Here is a 20,833-nt window from a genome sequence, read left to right on the forward strand (position 1 = left end):
TATTTGCTATAATTTAAAACAATTTTATAAGTTCAATCTTTTATATAAGGAAATTTTAAACATAAAACTTACTTAAAAGATCATTAATATCTTCAAGCAAAATAAAAACTGATTGAAAAGCAGTACCTTTTATTTATTAAAAAGTAAAATATATATATTGCAGATTTACTATGAATTACTAATCATTCTAATAAATGAATTTTTACATTCTCCCAAAAATTAATGATATTTGACAAATTTAAAATTCTATTTAATTTAAAATGCTTAACAAATTTAAAACAGAGGTTGGAATGCATTGTTACAATTTACTTGACTTCAAAGAAAAAAAAAAAAAAAATTCTTGTTTTTAGCAACATTATCCAAATTTTGATTTTATCTTTTGCAGGCAAGAAAGGGAGGGTATAAATTAGTATTTTTTTAAATATTAATAAAAGCTGATAACTATAAAAATTAAAACATTAGTAACTAAAAAAGTATTTCTATGATGTTGTACTGAAAATAAAAGAGAGAGAGAAACAAGTTTAAAAAACTTTTTGGCCAAAATTATTTGCGCATTAACAAATATTCCTTTATCTGCATCAGAATTTGTTGTCATCTATAGTTATAATTTTTAAGATTGTTATATAAATTTAAATTTTCATCTAATCATTAATCTGACATTTTTAAGTCATTAGCAATATTTTGAAATGCAGATCACAGAATCTACATAATTACTTACTTTTTGAGCTCTTATCTCTAGACTAGGTGCACATGATACCAGCATTTGAACAAGATATTTACGATCCTGTAAAAGCATAGATATAGTTATATACACTGGAAAGAAAATAAAATACCAAATACACTTTTTAAAAAAAGAAAATGAATATAATAATAAAGGAGAAAAATAATTAGTAGTACATAACAGATGAAAAAACAGCGTGCTTTGAAATAGATTGAGGTTATAATGAGCATTTTATAATAAAAGCATTTTGAAATATTCAATACAATAAACATATCTTAAACACTAACCTGCCTAAAACTGGATGATATAAAATCTAAGTAATATTTGACAGTGTGAATTAAATGTACTTATGAAAAGTGCCATTCTGGTTAACTGTCATCTGTTAAAAATTTGCACTGATTTAGAGGTGAGAATTTTAGGAAAAGTCTTACCGGGAAACTCAACATATTTTGATTCAGTAATATGTTGAGATCATAATTTATTTTTCTATCCTTAATATCCTGAAATGATTCATAAAATAAACTGTAATATCAAATAAAATAACACTTTTAATAATTTTAAGATTGTTTCAAACAGTTTTTAATAAAATATTTTTTAGATGGAATTTATCAGGAAAAAATTCAGCACTGTCATGTATAAGTATTCTTATACATTAAAAAAAGATTAAAGTTTTAATCCAAACAGTTTTATTAAACATTACTCTATAATGATAAAATGCTTATCCATTTTGAATATATTTAATATTTATTAGTTCTCCAATGAAATTTTTTAAAAAAGTTAGTCATAATAGAGATACAACCATTTAATAAGCATTTTCAGTACCAATGTACATTTAAAATTCATTATTTTTATTTAATAACTATTTGTTGAAAAAAATATCCTTAATGTGAAAATAAAGGCAACATTTCTCTTAATTTGTGTTCTTACTCAGTATTTTTAATATGCAGTAAATTAAAGGGATGTAGTCATAGATACAGTCTCCACTTTACATTTTGAGTCCATATACTAAATGAAGCATGTTTGTAGTCTATGTTTGAAAAGTAATTACAACAACAAAAGCTAAAGATGCAGAATGTTAAAGTTGTCAACATTTAGTAATGAATGAATTAATACTATGATTTGCATGTATCTTCTTTAAGCAAGCAAATGCAAAACATGGCAATGAAATCTTATAGAAAGTAAAAATTCATTTTTAAATTTAAAAAAAAATTCTTTAAACATAAAAAGTATAACTATTCTTATTTGGAAGTATAGTATTTCAGAAATTATTTAATTATTAAATTGTCCCCTGAACAATCACTAGGTTGTTGAATAACCAAATAATTTTTTACTATAAGATCAGGTATTAAAAATTTTGTAACAATGATAGTATCTTTATAACATATATACATTTTATACACATTTTTTCATAATAATAGTTGGCAAACACAATTTTTTTTTTTTTTTTTTGCATTCTTATTAGATAAATTTGTGCAGAAGTTTGAAATAGACAACACAGGCTTGGAACAAACAAAAAGGGGAGGGGGATCTAAATTTTATAAAATAATGAAACGTGATAAGCATAAATACCAAAAAGTAAAATAAGTACAATTAACTAAACCATAAAACAAATAAATTTATACAAATAGGGAACATGATATTTAAAATGTAATAAAAAAAGAAAATTAAGTGATCAATAGAGGAAATTTGATTCCAAAAATGTTGAAATCCACATTTCAGAAACACATCAAGTCATTATCAAGCACTAAAAAGAAAAATGTAAAATCTTCATAATAAAATTAAAATAAGATAGGGGGGGGGGCAAAGAGGTACAAATACATGCACAGTTCATTAAAAAAAATAATCAAAATTTAAGAATTGATTTATTTAGAAATATAGGTTATAAAAATTTCTTACCTTGGCTTTCTTAAAAAAAGGATGCTTTAGTAATTCTGAAGCAGATGGCCTACAATATATAAATTGAAATTATAATTTACAATAATACAAAGAAGCATTCCAGTTTACTTTTGTTACAAGCAGATTTTTTAAAAAGATAATTACATTTTTATTGAATCAATTACCTGTATAGATCTAATTTTCATTTAAAACACAAATTTCAGTTAGTATAATATACAAAATTAAGATAAATGTGAAGCAAAAATTTCATTGATAATTTTTTTTTTTAATTCTGTGTTAATAGAAAAAAAATTTAAAAAGTAATAGGTTTTTAAAACAAAATAAAAATAAATATTCAAAATATTTTTGAAAAATATATACAAAAAAATTCTTTGCAATAGTTTAAAAATGAATCAAAACAAAAAATATCAAAATGATGATACCTTTTCTTTAAAATCTTGTAAATGATTATGCTAGCTGAAAAGTATTTAATAATTTGAGAAAACAAACATCTTTGAGAAAGGGAGAAAAAACAGACGCAGGATATTAATCCATTGAGTGCAGTGGTATTGTATTGAAACCACCACTTTCTAAAAATCATTTCTAAATACATGGTGGTTTCTGATCGTAACCAAAGGCTCTAAAATGTTCTAATTTTAATAATTACCTGTAGATGTCAGCATGCTAGTTGCATTCCTCTTTTGTACAAAGTGCCATTTTTAAAGCTTTCTCTGAATTTTTTTCCCCCATTAAGCAAAAAATAAATAAATTCAAAATACCTTCATAAATTTGTTGTATGAAGAAAAGAAAATTTCTTCATATTTGAACATCTTTTCAGGTGGTTTCAGAAACATACCACCATGCACCTACAGCACAAGATTCTTTACCACTTGAATCGCATTAGCGAAACAGATTTGTTTTCCTTCCCCTGATTCTCTTGGTCAAGTGGCTGATAATTTATGAGTTTCGTGAGTGAGGAATTTATTTACATTTGAGTAAGGTTTATATGAATAGGATGGTTGAAAAGTTCACTTTTCAGCTGCGTTCTTCTTGTATTAGAAAGCAGCCATATTATGGGGATGTTAAACATATTTTCTAATATAGCATAATTTTCTTAATTTTTAAATGGTTAATTTAAATATTATGTTTCTTCATAATTTGAATATAGTGTTGATTGTATTTAAAGTCTAAACACTACGAAAAAACTTGCCATTTCTAGCTTTATTTGAGGATTACTTGTTATTAAAATTGTTTATTTTTCTATTAATTTTTTTCATGTTGCAAGATTGTATATGTAGTTTTCATTGATAATATTGTATGTTTTAGTATTTCCTTAAATGAATAATTAATAATTATATTACAAAACGAATTAAAAAGTATTAATTAGTCGTAAGAAGAATATGTCGTAGGTGTGAGGAGGTACTCCAGTGAAACTACCCCCTCCTCGTGGTGCAGTCCATTATAAAGGTATTTTCTTGACCCTTAGACCTTAAGCATGTAAATTACATAATTTTTTAAAATCAGAAAATTTATGTTTGTGCACATCAATGGTCTAATGGATTAAAAAGAGAAGGGCAGGCGTTGGGTAGAGAAAGTAACGAAGAGGTTGCATACAGATTTGTTCCAAAATCAATTTATAGAAACAATCTTAAATACTAAAATAATATAATAGCAGAGAATTATGTTTTAGAAGCAGTTAGTTCCCAAAAATATCTTTTGGACTGCACAGATGATAATATCAATGATAATAAAAGACACTATTTAAACCTTAATGGCTGCGAAAAAAAATGAAACTTTAAAGTAATTATATAATTAGATAAAATTTATTCTGTTCCATTAAAAAAATAAAAGCAAAACTATAATGAAATTTCAAAAATTAATCAACATTTATTTATATAATCTACCGGCCAAAAATGTATTTCAATCACAGGAAAATAGAGAACAATAAAAATAAAAATTGTTTTAATTAGATCACAATGTTATTTTTATATTTAGATGAATAGTTGTCCCAAACCATAAATTGCTATTTAACAATACATAACCGTTTCCAGCAAATGTTTATGTTATATATATATATATATATCACTGCTTCTCTCTCGTATTAAAACTGGTAGAATATTTCTTAAATTATCTTTCAATGAATATTAAAAATTACCAGAGTTTGAATCATATCATATCAAAGAAATTTATACATAAAGTTGATCTTAATATCCCAAAATCTACCTATAGAGAAAATTTTGTATAAAAATCAATTAAAATAATGAACACTTTAAAAGCTGAAAATTCAGATGATAGTTTCATGTTTAATATTTCATTAATTTAAATATATAACTAAGTTTCTTTAAAAGAAATAATTTTGACGTAATAAGATGAAAAGCTCTTACCTCTTTGAAGGATCTTTTTGAAGACAATCTGCAATCATCTTCCTGATTGTTTTGCCATAATTTTTATATTGATCTTTTTCTTCTGCAACTGTATCAATTGTGGGAGGATCATTTTGCAGAGTCAACATTAGAACCTAAACACGAACAGCTTTGTAAAATTGCCAGTCCCTAAATAACACCATTTAAAATCCAGAAATCAGAAAAATAATTTGCTAGTGAAGTCATGATATAAGACGGATTCTTAAAATTTAATTATAAATCCATGTTTTACAATTCGTACAAATACTAAGTTCTTAAAATTTAGTTTAAATAAATCTTACTTAAAAATAAATCACATTTTAAGACAAAACTTCAAATTTATAATAATGGTTTACAAATGATATTTAAAACATGCAAGAAATTTCAGGAAGCTTTATCTTGACACTGTTTAACTTTTACATTTTGTTGCAGGTACATATAAACAAATTTACATAAGTTTCAGAACTAAAGAGTCCTGCCCCCATTATTACAAATAAAGAATTGCAATCATCATCTTTATCTTTCTTGAATATGCAATTAGCTGTATTTTTGCCTTCTCATTTATAAAATAAATCCAAAATATTTGGTCAGAAGGATTTAACAAATCTCCACAAGCATCCCATAACAACAAATTTATTTGAATGATTTGTATGTTTATGTGAATATTATATATCAAAATTTCAATGAATAAGATGGTTCTAGTTAGTTTAAATTAACATCCAGTTTAGAGCAACACTAGGGCTATTTTGGGGCAGACTTTGCAGTTTTTAACAGCAGTCTGATGATAAAAATGATACTTGGACTGGTAATCCTATCCCAACTTCTACACCACACTAATGGGAGGACAACTGGCCCCACATGACAATTGTTTTGGTGGATTCATATTTCGAACCTGAAGCTGTCTGGTTCCAAAATCGAGAACTTAACAATAGGCCACGAGTGGAATCTGGTATTTCATAAAAAAATATATAGATCAAGAATTTTTATCTATCAACAGCAGACTATCTATGCATGAGAAAGCTTTGTGCAAACAAATTTGTAGATCTATAACAAATTTTGGATTAAATCTGTCAAAAAAAAAAAAAAAAAAAAAAAAAAAAAAAAACCCACATCTGTCATCTGAATATTACAGTAAATTATTCCTTAGCATGTGGCTTACAAGTCAAAATTGCATACAAGTATAAGATTTTGTACTAAATTCAGTGACAGGAAGCCTGTTAGTAAATAAAGTGGAAGTATATTAGAAAGGTAAAATAAAAAATTAACTAAAAGATAGTAAATTAATGAGATAAAATATGAAATAAAATCAAATTAAATTGATTAAATAGGCACCTTCATAGGAGGATATTTATGATACGGTGCAGTTCCAGTCACTAATTCGATTGCTGTTATACCAAAGCTCCAAATGTCAGCTTTAAAGTCATATCCAGTAACCTGTTCCATGACTTCTGGGGCCATCCAGCATGGTGTGCCAACAAACGTATGACGAGATTTTTGGCGGGAAAGATCACCACCAGTAGCCAACCAGGAACTCACACCAAAATCTAAAATTATTTAATTATATGCATATATATAATTTATTACTAAAATATTTTAAAAGGCTACAAAACATTAAGAACTACATTAAAAAATTTCACTAGAATAGATAGTTGAAAAATTGTTATAAAATAAAAAAAAATATTAAAAATATTTTGGAGAGACCCTAATTTCCTGAAGAGAATCCAAACCATTTTATGCTTTTGATTTTATTTATATATACTTTTTTAATTAAGTGATTTCAGAAGATATACAGAATGATTTAAAAGTCATCCTGAGAATTCATAAAGAAAGTTCAATGGAAAATATTTACAGAAGACACATTTAATGATTTAGCAGACAAGACGGAAGAACAGATTTGAACTGTGAAAATATCACCTGCAATTTGAACAGTTCCATCATCACCAAGCAAAATATTCCCAGCTTTAATATCCCTATAGAAATAGAAATTGAACAATAAGACATAGGTCAAAAATGACCTTAACTACAAAAATGTTTTAGAGAACACTCCAAGAATTATTTCAAAAATTTAAGACCACCTTCTATTTCAGAATGCATTGTTAGGAAGCAGTTTCTTTTTTGGGGTTCGGACATCAAAAAATTTATAAATAAATACATAATGGGATCCTATTTGAACAATGTATTTGGTGCATTGAAATTAAAATTCAATCTTAAATAGGTCTATAATTACTATATAAAAAAAATTCTGGAAGAAAATATAATACGATTGTGTTGTCACAATGACTGAAAAGATATATTAACTTAAATATATTTAAGTATCAGTACAAAAGAGATTGTACCTGTGAATTTGCCCATTATTATGGAAGTATTCTAGACCTTTCAAAACTTCTCTTAAAACTGTAGCAACAGTCGCTTCATCAAAGACACCATGTTTACAGTCCTCAGTTTTCATTTTATGTTTAATGATGTCTAATAGTGAACCTGCAACAAGAATGAAATAGTATTGATATGATTAAAAATATATAAGGAAAGTTTTTAATACAACAAACACTAAAGAACATTTATAAAATCCTATTGACCTCCAGAGAGAAGTTTGATAACAAGCCACAACTCTTCTTTGACGACAAAAGATGTATAATAGCTTACAACATTTTCATGATTACAAGCACTCATTGCCTGTATTTCTTTCTGTAAATAAAAAATAATACTTAGATACAGACAAATAAATTCACTGCTATTGTATATTTTAAAAAGTTATAAGCTTTAAATCAATAAAACATATATATTTAATAAAATTATACAAACAGAATAGCTAGAATATATTTTTCAAAAAAATCAAATAAACAGATAAAATTACAAAAATTCGCCTATCAAATAATTCTTTTGTTATAATACAAAATGTCTACCTAATTCCACAAGGAGAGGGGGAACATAAGATAAAACATGTAAAAATTTCATTTTCTCCAAATTTCAATGCACTAAAAAACATGCTACATTTGCTTTTATTTATTGCATATATCTTATTTATTCATCAGAATAAAAAAGCAAAGACTGAAGAAGTTCAAATATAAGTTTTGAAATAAAGCAATCATTTTAAACTATAGATGGAAAATAAAGCCAATAATAAAGAAAAATCCTATTAAAATCTAGTGTCAATAATGCAGTCAGACAAGGTGATTCTTTATCCTGTCTTCTTTTTAATTTTACTTTAGAGAAAGTCATAAGAGATCCAGGAATTAACATCAGAGGCAATGTATTCTCAACATCAACACAAATTTTGGCCTTTGCAGATGTTATTGACATTTCAAGAAGTATTTCCGCATTAAAAGATGCTTTTCTTTCTTTACAGCATGTTGCAAATAGCATGAGATTTATCATAAATAGCGAAAAGACCAAATATATGCCGGTACTAAGTAATGGAACCTCCCATGAATTCCATCTAGAAATTGGCTCTCACAAATTTCAGGTTGTCCAAAGTTTTACTTATCTTGGTTCTATAGTTGCTGATGACAACAGCATAGTCAAGGAGATTCAAGGTCGTCTAATGAATGCAAATAGAGCCTTTTACGGACTAAAATGATTTTTAAAATCCTCACTACTATCAAGAAATACAAAATTTTTATTATATAAAACCTTAATTAGACCAATACTTACCCGTAGATCAGAGACCTGGACCCTTACCAAAGCTGAAGAAAATAAAATAGTCATTTTTGAAAGAAAAATTCTGTGAGCCATTCTTCGTGGAATAGAAATCAACAATGTTTGGAGAAGAAGATATAACTTTGAGCTATATAATATCTGGCTCTCTATAGATTTTATAAAGTTCATAAAAATAAATCGGATTAAACTGTGTGGCTCATATATTTAGAATGGATGATGATTCCATATTAAAAAAAAATTCTTTTACATAAACCTTTAAACATGTAGGAAAAAAGGTAGACCCAAAATGAGATGGATGGAATCAGTAGAGACAGACTTCCTGACTATCCAAGAAAGAAAGAAACAGAAGCACAAGTGTCAAAAGCAGAATGCGGTGGAACAGAATTCAGAGGAAGGCACTAGGCTATCTGGCCAAATATGATGATGATTTAAAATCTTATTCAAATATTTCTAATATTTGAAATTATTTTTAAAGATTTTTTTATAGAAATAATTATTTGAAACCATTTTTTAAAAAAAGAGTTATGCAATAAGTATAAAAATCAAGAATTAAAAAAAAAAAAACTTGTAAAATGTTATTCTACTTAAGTGTTTAGATTACCACACTGGCAATGAAACTGGTTCTAGCCAATAAATACATAATTTAGGTTCATTTTACTAAAACAGATTTCTGAACAGTGAAAATTGCAACCATGTACAATAGCATAATTAACATTTAATTATCACCAGTTGGTATCCATCAAATGACAACCTGTTAACCATTACCACTTCAATCATCAAAGTTTGACCAGTCATCAATCAGTGTATCAACAGATGTTATTAGCAATTATTTGCTCAATTAATGAAAATTAATCATACAATAATGGTTAACTTAAAAAGACAAGAGTGACATAATTTCAAAGAGACTTTTCTGTCAAAATTGAACCAAATAAATTAGATTATCCTAACATTAGTAACAGATGTGATAAAAGAAATTTATAGGCTTATAATAAAAAGCTAGTAAAATTTAATAATAAAAAATTGCATTCATTTAATTAAAAAAAAAATAGAAAGCAAGCATTCAAAATTTTAAAATATAAACATTACATTCAGTTGTCCAACTCAAATGAGTTAACAAAACAAAACAACAAAAATAAAACAACTTAAGCATTTTCATATTATTCAATGCAGATCTAGAGCAAGGGAGGATGGGGAATGCAAGAAAATTAGCTTTACCATTATCAATTTTTTTTTAAACCCAAAAAGGGATCAAAAATTTGCAAATGATAAAAAAAAAAGTATGCAAAATAACAGTACAAACATAAAGAAAGCAAATAAATCCTATGCATGGTTGTTCAATGGTCAACCATAATTCCATAACCTCAATAATGTTTCCCCCCCCAATAGTTGTCATATAGTAAAAATTAAATTTTATAGGTTACTGAATTCTCATATTGAATTCGATTCCAAAAAACAACACACAATAATAATTCTTGTGAATTTGAAAATAACTCGCCAACTTTAGCTATTCGCATCTTAAATATTTCTCAAGAACCTAAACATTTTTTTTCATTGTAAATACTAAAACTTTGAATACTCAAGCAAACCTATGCCATAACTGCTGAAATAGAAGAAATTATGGAATGCATACCAAATACAGAAATTAAAATATCTTCATATTCAGTGTTAATATCAATGATATTCAAGCATAAATGGGAAGATTATGAAATTATGCATGCTTTTATTTGATAAGAAAAATCAGTGAAGATAAATTAGTCTAAACAATTACTATAATGCCTTCCTCGTAAGAATAAAAAATAATTTATTATATTTTGATGCAAAAATGTTAAAGCTTTAACTTGAATGAGAACAATACAATTTCTTAATCCTAATTCTAAGGATATTAATAAATGAGGTATAAGGATAAATTCTTAACATAAATTTGATACAAAGAAATTTACAGAGCATTTTAGAATTAATAAATAATAATAAAAGAAAATGAGAATCTTACCAAAAGTTCATCCATGTTCGTATTCCATTTCTCTAAATTTATGCGTTTTATAGCACATTTTTCTTTCCTTGGTTTGCAAAATGCACTATGAACAATAGCAGTGGCTCCAACACCTGTAAAATGAATTAGCAAATTTAACATTTTCTTAAAATCACACACATACATAGAGAGAGAGGGTTTTTTTAATGATAAAAGGTATATATAAGAATAATTTATTTCCACTTCAATTTGAATCTTTCATTACATTAGATGTATATGGAATTTTTAAATTGGTTTTAAAAACACGATCTTGAAAGCAAAAATAAATCACTGAAACAAATTCCAGCTTCAGTGCAAGATGAGTTACTTCTTTCCTCTAATTGACAAAACAAACACAATCTTTTCAAAATAGTAAGACAAACAATCACATTACATACAAATATAGCAACCTTATGCAATCTACTGAAAAATGTACTTAATATCATTTTCCACTTCCCTTCAAAATATTTTGCAGATTAGCATTTATATTTAGGTACAATTAAGACCCTGCATCACCTTAATATAAATAAAAGTCATTGTGGCAATGTATGTTCCACATTTCCTCCTAATTGACTAAGCCAATTTCAACTAAAGTTTGCATACTTATTCATTACAAGAGAAAAAAATACTATCAATTAGAAATTAACTCGCATGCTGTTTTTCGATAGTAACTTCAAATAATTTTATAAGAACTATTTTAATACCTTTTTGTCAAGTTTTCAAATGGCCACGTTGTTTCAAAACAGAACAAATTTTGAACTATTATATCACTTTTTTTTAAATTTTTAATTTCACTTATTTCAATACATTAAAACAAAATTTGTGCATTATAAAATTTTATACAAAAGGAATTTCTACTTTAAAAACATTGCACATGAGAGAATTTTAATTCAAACATAAATTGGGTATATCAGCTAGCATATAAAATCAGACTTCTATGGTTTTAAATAAAAATGCAATGACATTTTTAAAGTATATACCCATATATTAATTTTTTTTTATAGATAGGGAAATTGATTGTAAAAATTTTTTTTATTCCAAGTTTTCAATTAAATTATTCAATTTTTTGCAAATATTTCAAATCGGAAATAATTTTTGACACTTAGAAAACAATCTCAATTAGAAGTATTTGATTCAGATAATCCATCTACACTAATAATAAAACTGAATGTGTGTGTGTGTGTTGGTGCTCTACAGGCCAGACCATTTGACTCACAGTTACCAAATTTGGCACATACATACACTCAAAGTTGGATTAGAAGTGTACACATACGAGTGATATTTTTTTAAAATTTGTAAATTAAATTAAATTTTGACATTTATTTTCACAAGCTTCTGAAAATATTATTGTACAAAAATAAGTTTTACACTGTTTGAATTTTTTTAATTGTCATCTTTATGATAATTCAACAATTGTATGAATTTTTACTGAATTTTAGGACCCCCCCCCAATCTCCACCACTAGACTATACTTTTGCTCAGAAGCTCAAACTGTTTTCATAGTTTCATCAAACATCTGTTTGTGCGATTTTTTTTTTTTTTTTACATAGTTAAAAGGTCAAGAAAGTGAGTATTTTACATCTGTGTATTCTATAAGACAAATACAAATATATATAATGTTGTAAAATTTATAAGATAGATGAATTAGTCATTTATGTTTTTACTGCTTTCATGATGCTATGACAATTATCTCCAACAGAAAAAATCATACGAACAATAAATAGAAAATATGTGAGACAATAAAATAGCAAAGCTTTAATTATCTGATAATTTGGCGGAATCTAGGACATGAAGTTATACACGATTTAAAGAAAATGAAATATAATCAACATTCTAAACAAACTAGCTGATCACGAAATGCAAATAGATTTATGAAAATTTGAATTTTACTATCTTATATAAAAGATCGATTTTAGAACCATTCCATCAACAATCTCAAAGAAGGTATATCAATCAGTGCTCAAAGTTTCATCAAAGCTGACTGGCCTAAGAATATGAAAATGTTAATAATTCTAAAATTGTAACATTCAAAATTTCTTAATTTCAACAAAATTGACTGCAGATAATAATTTTTTTTTTAAAATTTAAAAGTTGAAGGGTCACGAATATTTTACATGACAAATTCCTTAGGATTAAAGATCTGTATAAAACTAATATTTAAATAAACATAATTTTATAAAATACACACACTGACCCCAAAAAACTAGATTACCTACTTAATTTAAATCCTCTTGAAAATAAAAATAAAATCTAAATTTTATAATGAATCAGTTTTTTTTAATAATTCCCTGAGATACTGTATAAATTATTAAAAAATTTTTGTAGTGCATAGAAGATTTCAATATCCAAGATATTCTGTTTTCTATACTCGCTGTTTTTAAAGGCTTCGTTTTAACAAAAAATGCTCTTGTAGTAATTGAATTTTATTCACTTCCAAATTAATTTAAAGCTCAAATTTTATGGTAGTCGACAGATAATTAGATACACAGTACAATGAATAGAACAGTTTAGTGTTTCTATAATAGTACAAGCTATAAAAATTTGAAGCTGAAAAATATTTTTCCAAAGAAGCTGTTAAGAGATCAAGTTACAAAAAGAAGGGGGGGGGGGGGGGGAATGAAAATTGTAGCAATGATTAATCTTGGAAAATTGCCTGGTTGCCAAAAGTGGCAAGTAAACAAACACATGAAGACTTTGCAAATAAACTCAAATGTTGGTTATTTTTTCTATTGGATAAACAGTAGCGAAGAAGCCAATCAAATTCAAAATACAGCAATCAAATGTTGTGAAATTAGCAAATTTCCTCCCTGAATTTATTATATTCATATGCTCATGCAGAGAGCATATATTTGATGATGAACAGCAGAAATTGAAACATACACGTTTATCTTTGTAACATTTTCAAAAAAGCAGTATCCAATCCTGCAATGTTGCCATCATGAAACTGCATAAATTGATACCCGCAGGAAAAAGGCAGTTATGAAATGCTGAGTTAATAGGTAACTGATGAATTTTAACCTTATTTTTAATTGTGGACTGATTATAAAGACTAAATTTAAATACTCAATTTATTTTTAGTACAATGACAATATTGGATTTCACAAGCAAGTATATTAATTATTTATATTGTATCTCTATTAATAAAGGATAAGTGTACATTGGCATTTTACAGGTCAGATTGTTAGATCCAATGTTACCAAACAGCATTTATATATACTTCAGCAATTGTGTGGGTCATTTAAAAAGAATTTTAATTCAAAATTAAGTAATTAAATAGCAAGTAAATTAAGCAATTTGATAGTAACATAAAAAGAACCTTAAAAATACAAAATAATTATGCTAGTCTGTCATCCAAATTTTTTCTATATTTTCCCATTATTTAAAAAAAAATTTCCACAAATAATTATCATTTTCTAATGAAATTCAAACTGTTTTCATTGTTAATAGAAATCTCATTACTTATCCCCTCTCCCCTGTTAAAGCCTCCCATGTAAAATCATTTGTGCAGTCTGCATAAGGAATAAGAAAGTAAAGTTGACACTAAAAATATGCAATTAGATGCAAAATGATACACACAGCGATTTGACATTATTAAGGACATTCATACATACAATCAAAAGAGTAAACTACTATGATAACACAGCTTAATTATATCACAATTTAATGGTTAAAAATATGTTAAGGTACCATGAATGAACAAATTATGCATAAAGGATTCTTAAACTCTGGTATTATTGATAGTAAAAAAGCTAGTAACCAAAGGTAGATGATTTATAGTAACCATAAAAAGTTTATATAAGTAAATTTCATGAACAGTTAAAATATTAAGGAATATATTTGCCTTTGTCTTCAAAAATGTCCACAAACATTACTATTACACAGCATCATAAATATTAAAACAAAGAAAATACTTATCAACATAATTGATTATACATTTTCAAGAAGAATTCTTTATTACTTTAGCCATATAAAGGAATGGACTATGAAAAATTAAAAAGTTAATAAATGAAATTGATAAGATACAAATTAAGACTTTCTTACATTATTATATACTCATAAGAATTTAAACAAGAAAACTATTCTTAACATATAATTTTATGATCAAATAGTAATGGTAATGTTTTTATAAAAATGCAGAATTATTAGCCAATATGCTTTTATCTTCATGCATTTTCTCTTCAAATATTCAATTTACATCCAAAAATAATTTATGAATAGGAAAATTCCTTATAATCAACATTGAAAATGAAGATTTCAAAGAAGAATTTTAAACATAGAAATAGCAGAAAGTCACATGGCATATCAAATAATTAGTAAAACAAGTATTAGAAAATACATTGTTATGGGCAGGGGCCAACAAGTTATTTTTATCCTAATTTAAATATAAAAAAGTTTACAAAAGTATCACAATGACTTAATAATAGTCTCAGTTAATAGTTTTATAAATTAATAAATCATGGTCTATGAAGAGGATGTACACATTTGATGCATGCTTCATCATTCCAAAATATCTTTAAACTAAATTCTACATTTGTGTTATATCGTTTTTATATCATTTCAAGAGTAGAAATAGTTAAAATTCATCATCTTGTTCTTTGCTCAATTACACATACTATTTTAAGCAATTGCAAAATAAGAATTGTCTATTGATAAAAAACTGAATAGAAGATTATCATAATTTCCAGGAACTTGATGTTTCAAACATACCACTCTAGTAACTTACTGACACTAGAAGAACAGAATAATTAGAACTATAGTAATGCAACACATATATTTAACACTTTAAATAAGATTTTATATGAAATATAAAGAACCAAAGAAGACATTTCTCATTTTTGTATCCAGATATTACAGAAGGAAACTAATATTGAAAATTTATTATCAATTTTTATTGCATCTCTTACCTACATGATTCTGACATAAACTACAATACTGAGACATTAGTTCCCTATATATGATAATTCTGTTATATTTAAACACGAAAAAGCAATAACTGTAGCCTGAATTAATCAAAAATTTATTATTACTAGGATTCAGTGATCTCAAATACTACAATAAGCTTCTTACACTGATCAGAAAAGTTGGAGCCTTTGTTTAAAAGACAACTTTAAGGAAACTAAAATAATGGTTCCAGCAAAAATATTTAAATCTTAATTAATAAGACAGATTTTACTATTTTTTTTTCAGGGTACAAATTAAAATGTAATTATAAAAATTCTTTTAGAAACTTCTCCCTTGTCAAATATTTATACAAGATTAAGAATGATTTATGTTATTTATTCTACTGATCAGCAGTAAAACAGTAATTTTCATAAGCAATGTAAAGCTAGTAACTTGTAGGTGCGGCTGTCAAAATTAGCTTTCTCATCAATCAGCATGATAGCAGAGATCAGATGTGTGGAGTATGCCGGTACTTCACGATATCAATACATAAACGAGAAATAACAAAAAAATTTAAAACAATGGTATTGCTGCATATTCATAAATCAATAAATAACAGTAAACTCACCAATAACCTCTCCTAGCTCATAAGAATCTTTATCATTTGGCCAGACAAGTGGTACGACTTCAGAAACTTCTGCCATTTTGTTCGACAGCACGTTGCCAGACGTCGGCCGCTTAGATTTTGTGGTTTGCTGATTTTGCAGCTGAGCAGTGGCGCTGATTTTTCTGTACGTGCCAGGTGAGCCGGGAAGAAAAATTCCCGCTCGTTCTGCGGCTCGGACGGAGTTTTCACTGCAAAGATAAATAAATTATATTTATGAGCAGCTCATTACTCGCAAATTAATGGTTGATTTTATAAGGAAAAATTCAAAGAACATGCAAACATTTACACTAAGTAATTATTTTCTAATTATTTTGTCTCTGCCGATACACCAAGAGAGAAAAACTGATTCACAATATTTTTTTCAAAAAAAAAAAAAGAATATAAATTTAATTTTGAAATCTATTCTGTTCAGTTGTAAAACTTCCCTTACTTTTCAAGAATTATAAAATATGATTTATTGTTTCTAAGTCGCACTGGAGCCAGATCAGAAACATTTCACTGACAAACTAATATATGTAAACATATGTTCATAAATAAGGATAATAATTTGTAATATTTCAAACTGTAATCAGTATGAGGAAAACAAAATATCAGTAGAACCAGATACTTATAAGGGAATGTACCAGCATCAAGAATTCATTCAAACTCTAGCTATCAAATGAACAAATGATACTAAAACCACTATTCAGACTGACTTGTCAGATTGCAATACAACTTTGAAGTGACGTGAAGTTATTGGAGATGGAATTCGTAATTTCGCGCTTTTAGCAGAACAACTAGTTCTAGAACTTTCGGAATTTTAACACTCATTTAAAATTAGTTAATATCTGAACTAGAAGTTGATATTCACTACAATGAAAATACATTTGTCCGCCGTGAGTTAAAAGTAGACTGTAATCTAGTGTCAAACTGTCTTATCTGGAACCTGATTACCCGCTGATGTCATGCTTTTGTCGCCTAAAGCATTCTAGAAACAACAATTTCTCTTTTGACCAACAAATTTACTTGATTTCTTAATTAGATGACATATCATATGCAGGATATTTATTATTATTTTAATTCCTATAATAATATAAAGACAATTTAATGTATTGTGGCGCTTCTAAGTGATTTTTGAATTTTAAATTATTTAATATTCTCATTTAATTGCAGATGTAAATTAAAAATTTAGTAAGTCGATGCAAGAATAATAATCATCATTGCCATTCATTATCAGTATAATGATCATCAATTTATGCGAAGGTATTAAACGAACATATTAGTGTATTAACAGTGAATTACGGACCAAAGTATAAAACAATAATGTCAAAAAAAAATAAAACCCGAAAATCTTCAATGTTTATCAATATTTTGAAAGGAAAGATTAATTCTGAATCTTTCAAGAACTAGATAAAAAATTGTTGCATATTTTGAATCATAACTTTCTTTGTTGAAAATTTCAACTTCAGTACCATTTTTTATTGAAAAATTTAATAAACTAATTAGTAATCAAAATCAATAATTTTCTTTGAAATGAAATGTTTTAACGTACATCTTATTTATTTGTTCTTTCTAAGACGAAAGAATATTTTAGAGAATAATAATACTTGAGTACATTTACAAAACAAATCTTTTACATATGCATGTAAGATAAATAGAAATTTTTAAATATTTTTACTAACCCACTATAGCGGATTTATTTTAGAATCTCCGTATCTGTATTTAGTATTATTTTTTTCAGGTTTTATCCAGTTTTGTTGTAATATCATGATATTTCGTAATAGTAGTATTAGTAAATGTAAGTCTACATATTATGTAATAAATACTTTTCGTTTTTCACTCATTGAAAATAACATGCTATATCATGGATTAGTATTTAATGTGCATGTGTAGCTATAGGATGGACAGGAAGATTGAGCTCTATCCCACTATTATTATTATTCACTTTAGAATATGCCTTCAAGAATCGATTGGACATAAATATATTCTATTCGCTGTAGAATATTTTAATAATCTAAAACAGCTCAACATCTCATAAACAATTACTATAAATAATAATTAATCTTATTTCCGTGAAATAAATTAGGGTACAAAATGTAAGATAATTTATATTCCATATCTTTTTTAGAATACAGGCAATCTTCAAGAAAATTTCAATAAAATGTATGCATTTTTTTAACAACAAATTGGAAAGCTATCAAGACACTTGAAGGAATTTTTTTCTTCATTATAAAAACAATATATTATAATTGCGACCGACATTTCAGAATAACAATTTAGAAAGGAAAACTGTTTGGAAAATAAATGAGAAAGCAAAACATTGCGAACAAATAGGAAAGCAAATCTTTAAGAAAGAAGGCGCTTAAGAAGTTTTCATCAAGCACAAATTCAATAAAATTAAATAATTTGAAAGACGTTTTTAATTATTATTATTATTTGCAGATAGACATGCCCTGACTATGAAAGATAATGTTTTATTTAGTTGTTAAGGAAGTTGTCCTCTTTTTCTAATTTATAAAAGCAAACGGATCATCAATTAATTCGGTTTTTAATAAGGATAATGGAACTATATTCAACATAGTAAAAACTCAAATTAGGCATCTGAAACAATGTTGGAATATTTTTGTCTTCTTTGAGACGCAAGAATAAAGCTATAGAAAAAAATATATACATACAGAAATGAATGACATATTGTATGAGATTCAAAGAAAATTTTCCTTTACTAATGAAGTTAGAGTCTCCTGGCTGACTTGGACTATTTTGTATATACTGTTCTTACCGGGAAGAAAATATTGCATCAACAATTTTTGTACATTTTTTTTGGGGGGGGGGGGCGAGATTCATTCTCTCAGGTCTTCCTCACTCTTCATTTAAAGTATGATTGCATCAGCTTAAGTTGCCAGTACCACTACACAAAGAAAGTTACTTTATGAACACCCTGTACTATATATGTAGGTCAACAGTAAAAATTCATTAGTCTATTTTATAATTATTATCCATAATAGAAAATACCAGCTAAATCTGTAACGTAGGCAAAATTAAAAAATTAAAAATATTTTCTCCCATTTAGCTTGCTTCATTCATCTGATGTACAAATACCATTTTTTTTTTTCTGTTGTCAAGTCAACCAGATTTTTCTTTTATTTCTTAAATTGACTCATTCATTCAGGGTACTAATAAATCTACGTATGAATAAAAATTAATTATGCGATCATAATCTTCACATTTTATTTACATTTATGTCATGTTGGATTGTAGCAAAATTCAATGGGTTGATATCTGCAACTGTTTTTATTTTATATTTAAGTTGTATTTCATTTTTAAATGCATTTAAGTATACATTGGTGAATTTGCTAATATTCTTTCTGCATAATTTTTATTTTGTATTTGTCATTGCGTTTCTTTTTCTGCTAGTGAATAACTATTTGTTTAAATCAAATTTTAGTAACTAGTTCTGATTTGAATGTTTGTGAACTATATGGAAAGAGAAGATCTCACAGCAAAGAAACAAATTTTTAATGTTATTATATATTTAATCTAAAATGCATTGCAAGTGATAATTTTCTTTTTATTTCACAAGGACTTAGCCAAAGTGCAAAAGGATTTTTTTCTATATTTTTCTTTTGTTAACCTATGACTATCATATCTTAGATATTGTTAGCAAGGTAACCGCCCATCTAGACAGGCATATCTTCTAGTTTACTTAGAATCTGCTAAAGAAGAAACGATATTCCATTCAATGCAGTACTTCTTATTCTATTAGAATTATTTTAAGAAGAGCTGGAAATAGCATACGAGAGAAGACGATCAAAGATTATGGAAAAAAGAAGGGAAAAAATCGTAAAGATATTGCAATCAAAAATAAAATGGATGCCTTTATTGCTAAATAAAATCTTTTTGACTATACAATAAAAATAAAATGTCTTCTTAAGAATAAACTAATGCATATAATCGAAACAAAAATTATAAATTTGTACCATAAAGTAATATTCAACAAAATTTCATTGGAGGGAAGCTGCGATTAAAATTGAAATGATAATTTGGGTTCTAAATCTCCAAAGGTCAAAAACTAATAGCCTATTGAGTTTTTCATACCGTTTAGTCATTTTTTTTCTTTTTAGACAGTTGGGTTCAGTTGTAATAATTTTCTTTTCAAACTTCTTTATTTTAAAATATAATGGTTTAAAAAATTCTAGGAAAAAAAAATTAGCTGAAAATAATAGATTAAAATGAAAATGAACGTATACAAGCTGTAAAATCAAGTTTCAACGTCGGAAAATTATATCTTTGCCACTCAAGTAGACTATAATTAGAAGGGAAAATTAGCTTTGCACCTGCATATCCATGACCGGAAATGACTTCCGTGGTGGGGTGCATAATTATAGAGAAGATCCCTGATAACTCGACGGGCCCTTGACTCAATTTCCTGAGTATTTCTCCGAACAAGGATTGAAACTCGACTTTTAACCAGATTAAAAAATAATATATATATGCAATAAAGGATTAAGAACTAATAATTATCTCTCTCCCCTCCTTAAATGTTCACAAAAATCAAACTTATTTTTTCGAGATCATGCAGAAGCCTTAGCAAGAATTTTTAAGGTGCTTGATATCTTTAAAGCCTTAGGAGTTGTAATCGAGCA

At 26.7% G+C, this 20,833-nt stretch overlaps 1 protein-coding gene across 4 annotated transcripts in view; it reads right to left on the minus strand.

Moving 5' to 3' along the window:
* LOC129985241 (serine/threonine-protein kinase OSR1-like) overlaps positions 1-20,833 on the minus strand; it is a 156,641-nt gene that overhangs the window by 6,765 nt on the left and 129,043 nt on the right. For all 4 annotated transcript variants that reach the window (XM_056095197.1, XM_056095195.1, XM_056095196.1 and 1 more), the window contains 9 exons: positions 16,173-16,399; positions 10,646-10,758; positions 7,575-7,683; positions 7,335-7,476; positions 6,913-6,968; positions 6,331-6,542; positions 4,981-5,114; positions 2,618-2,666; positions 719-784 (listed from right to left, as the gene is read on the minus strand). In XM_056095197.1, coding sequence (XP_055951172.1) covers positions 719-784; positions 2,618-2,666; positions 4,981-5,114; positions 6,331-6,542; positions 6,913-6,968; positions 7,335-7,476; positions 7,575-7,683; positions 10,646-10,758; positions 16,173-16,399 — 1,108 coding nt within the window. The remainder of the gene's footprint in view (positions 1-718; positions 785-2,617; positions 2,667-4,980; positions 5,115-6,330; positions 6,543-6,912; positions 6,969-7,334; positions 7,477-7,574; positions 7,684-10,645; positions 10,759-16,172; positions 16,400-20,833) is intronic.

The sequence above is a fragment of the Argiope bruennichi genome, chromosome 9 (assembly GCF_947563725.1).
Source record: "Argiope bruennichi chromosome 9, qqArgBrue1.1, whole genome shotgun sequence".
Lineage (NCBI taxonomy): Eukaryota > Metazoa > Arthropoda > Arachnida > Araneae > Araneidae > Argiope > Argiope bruennichi.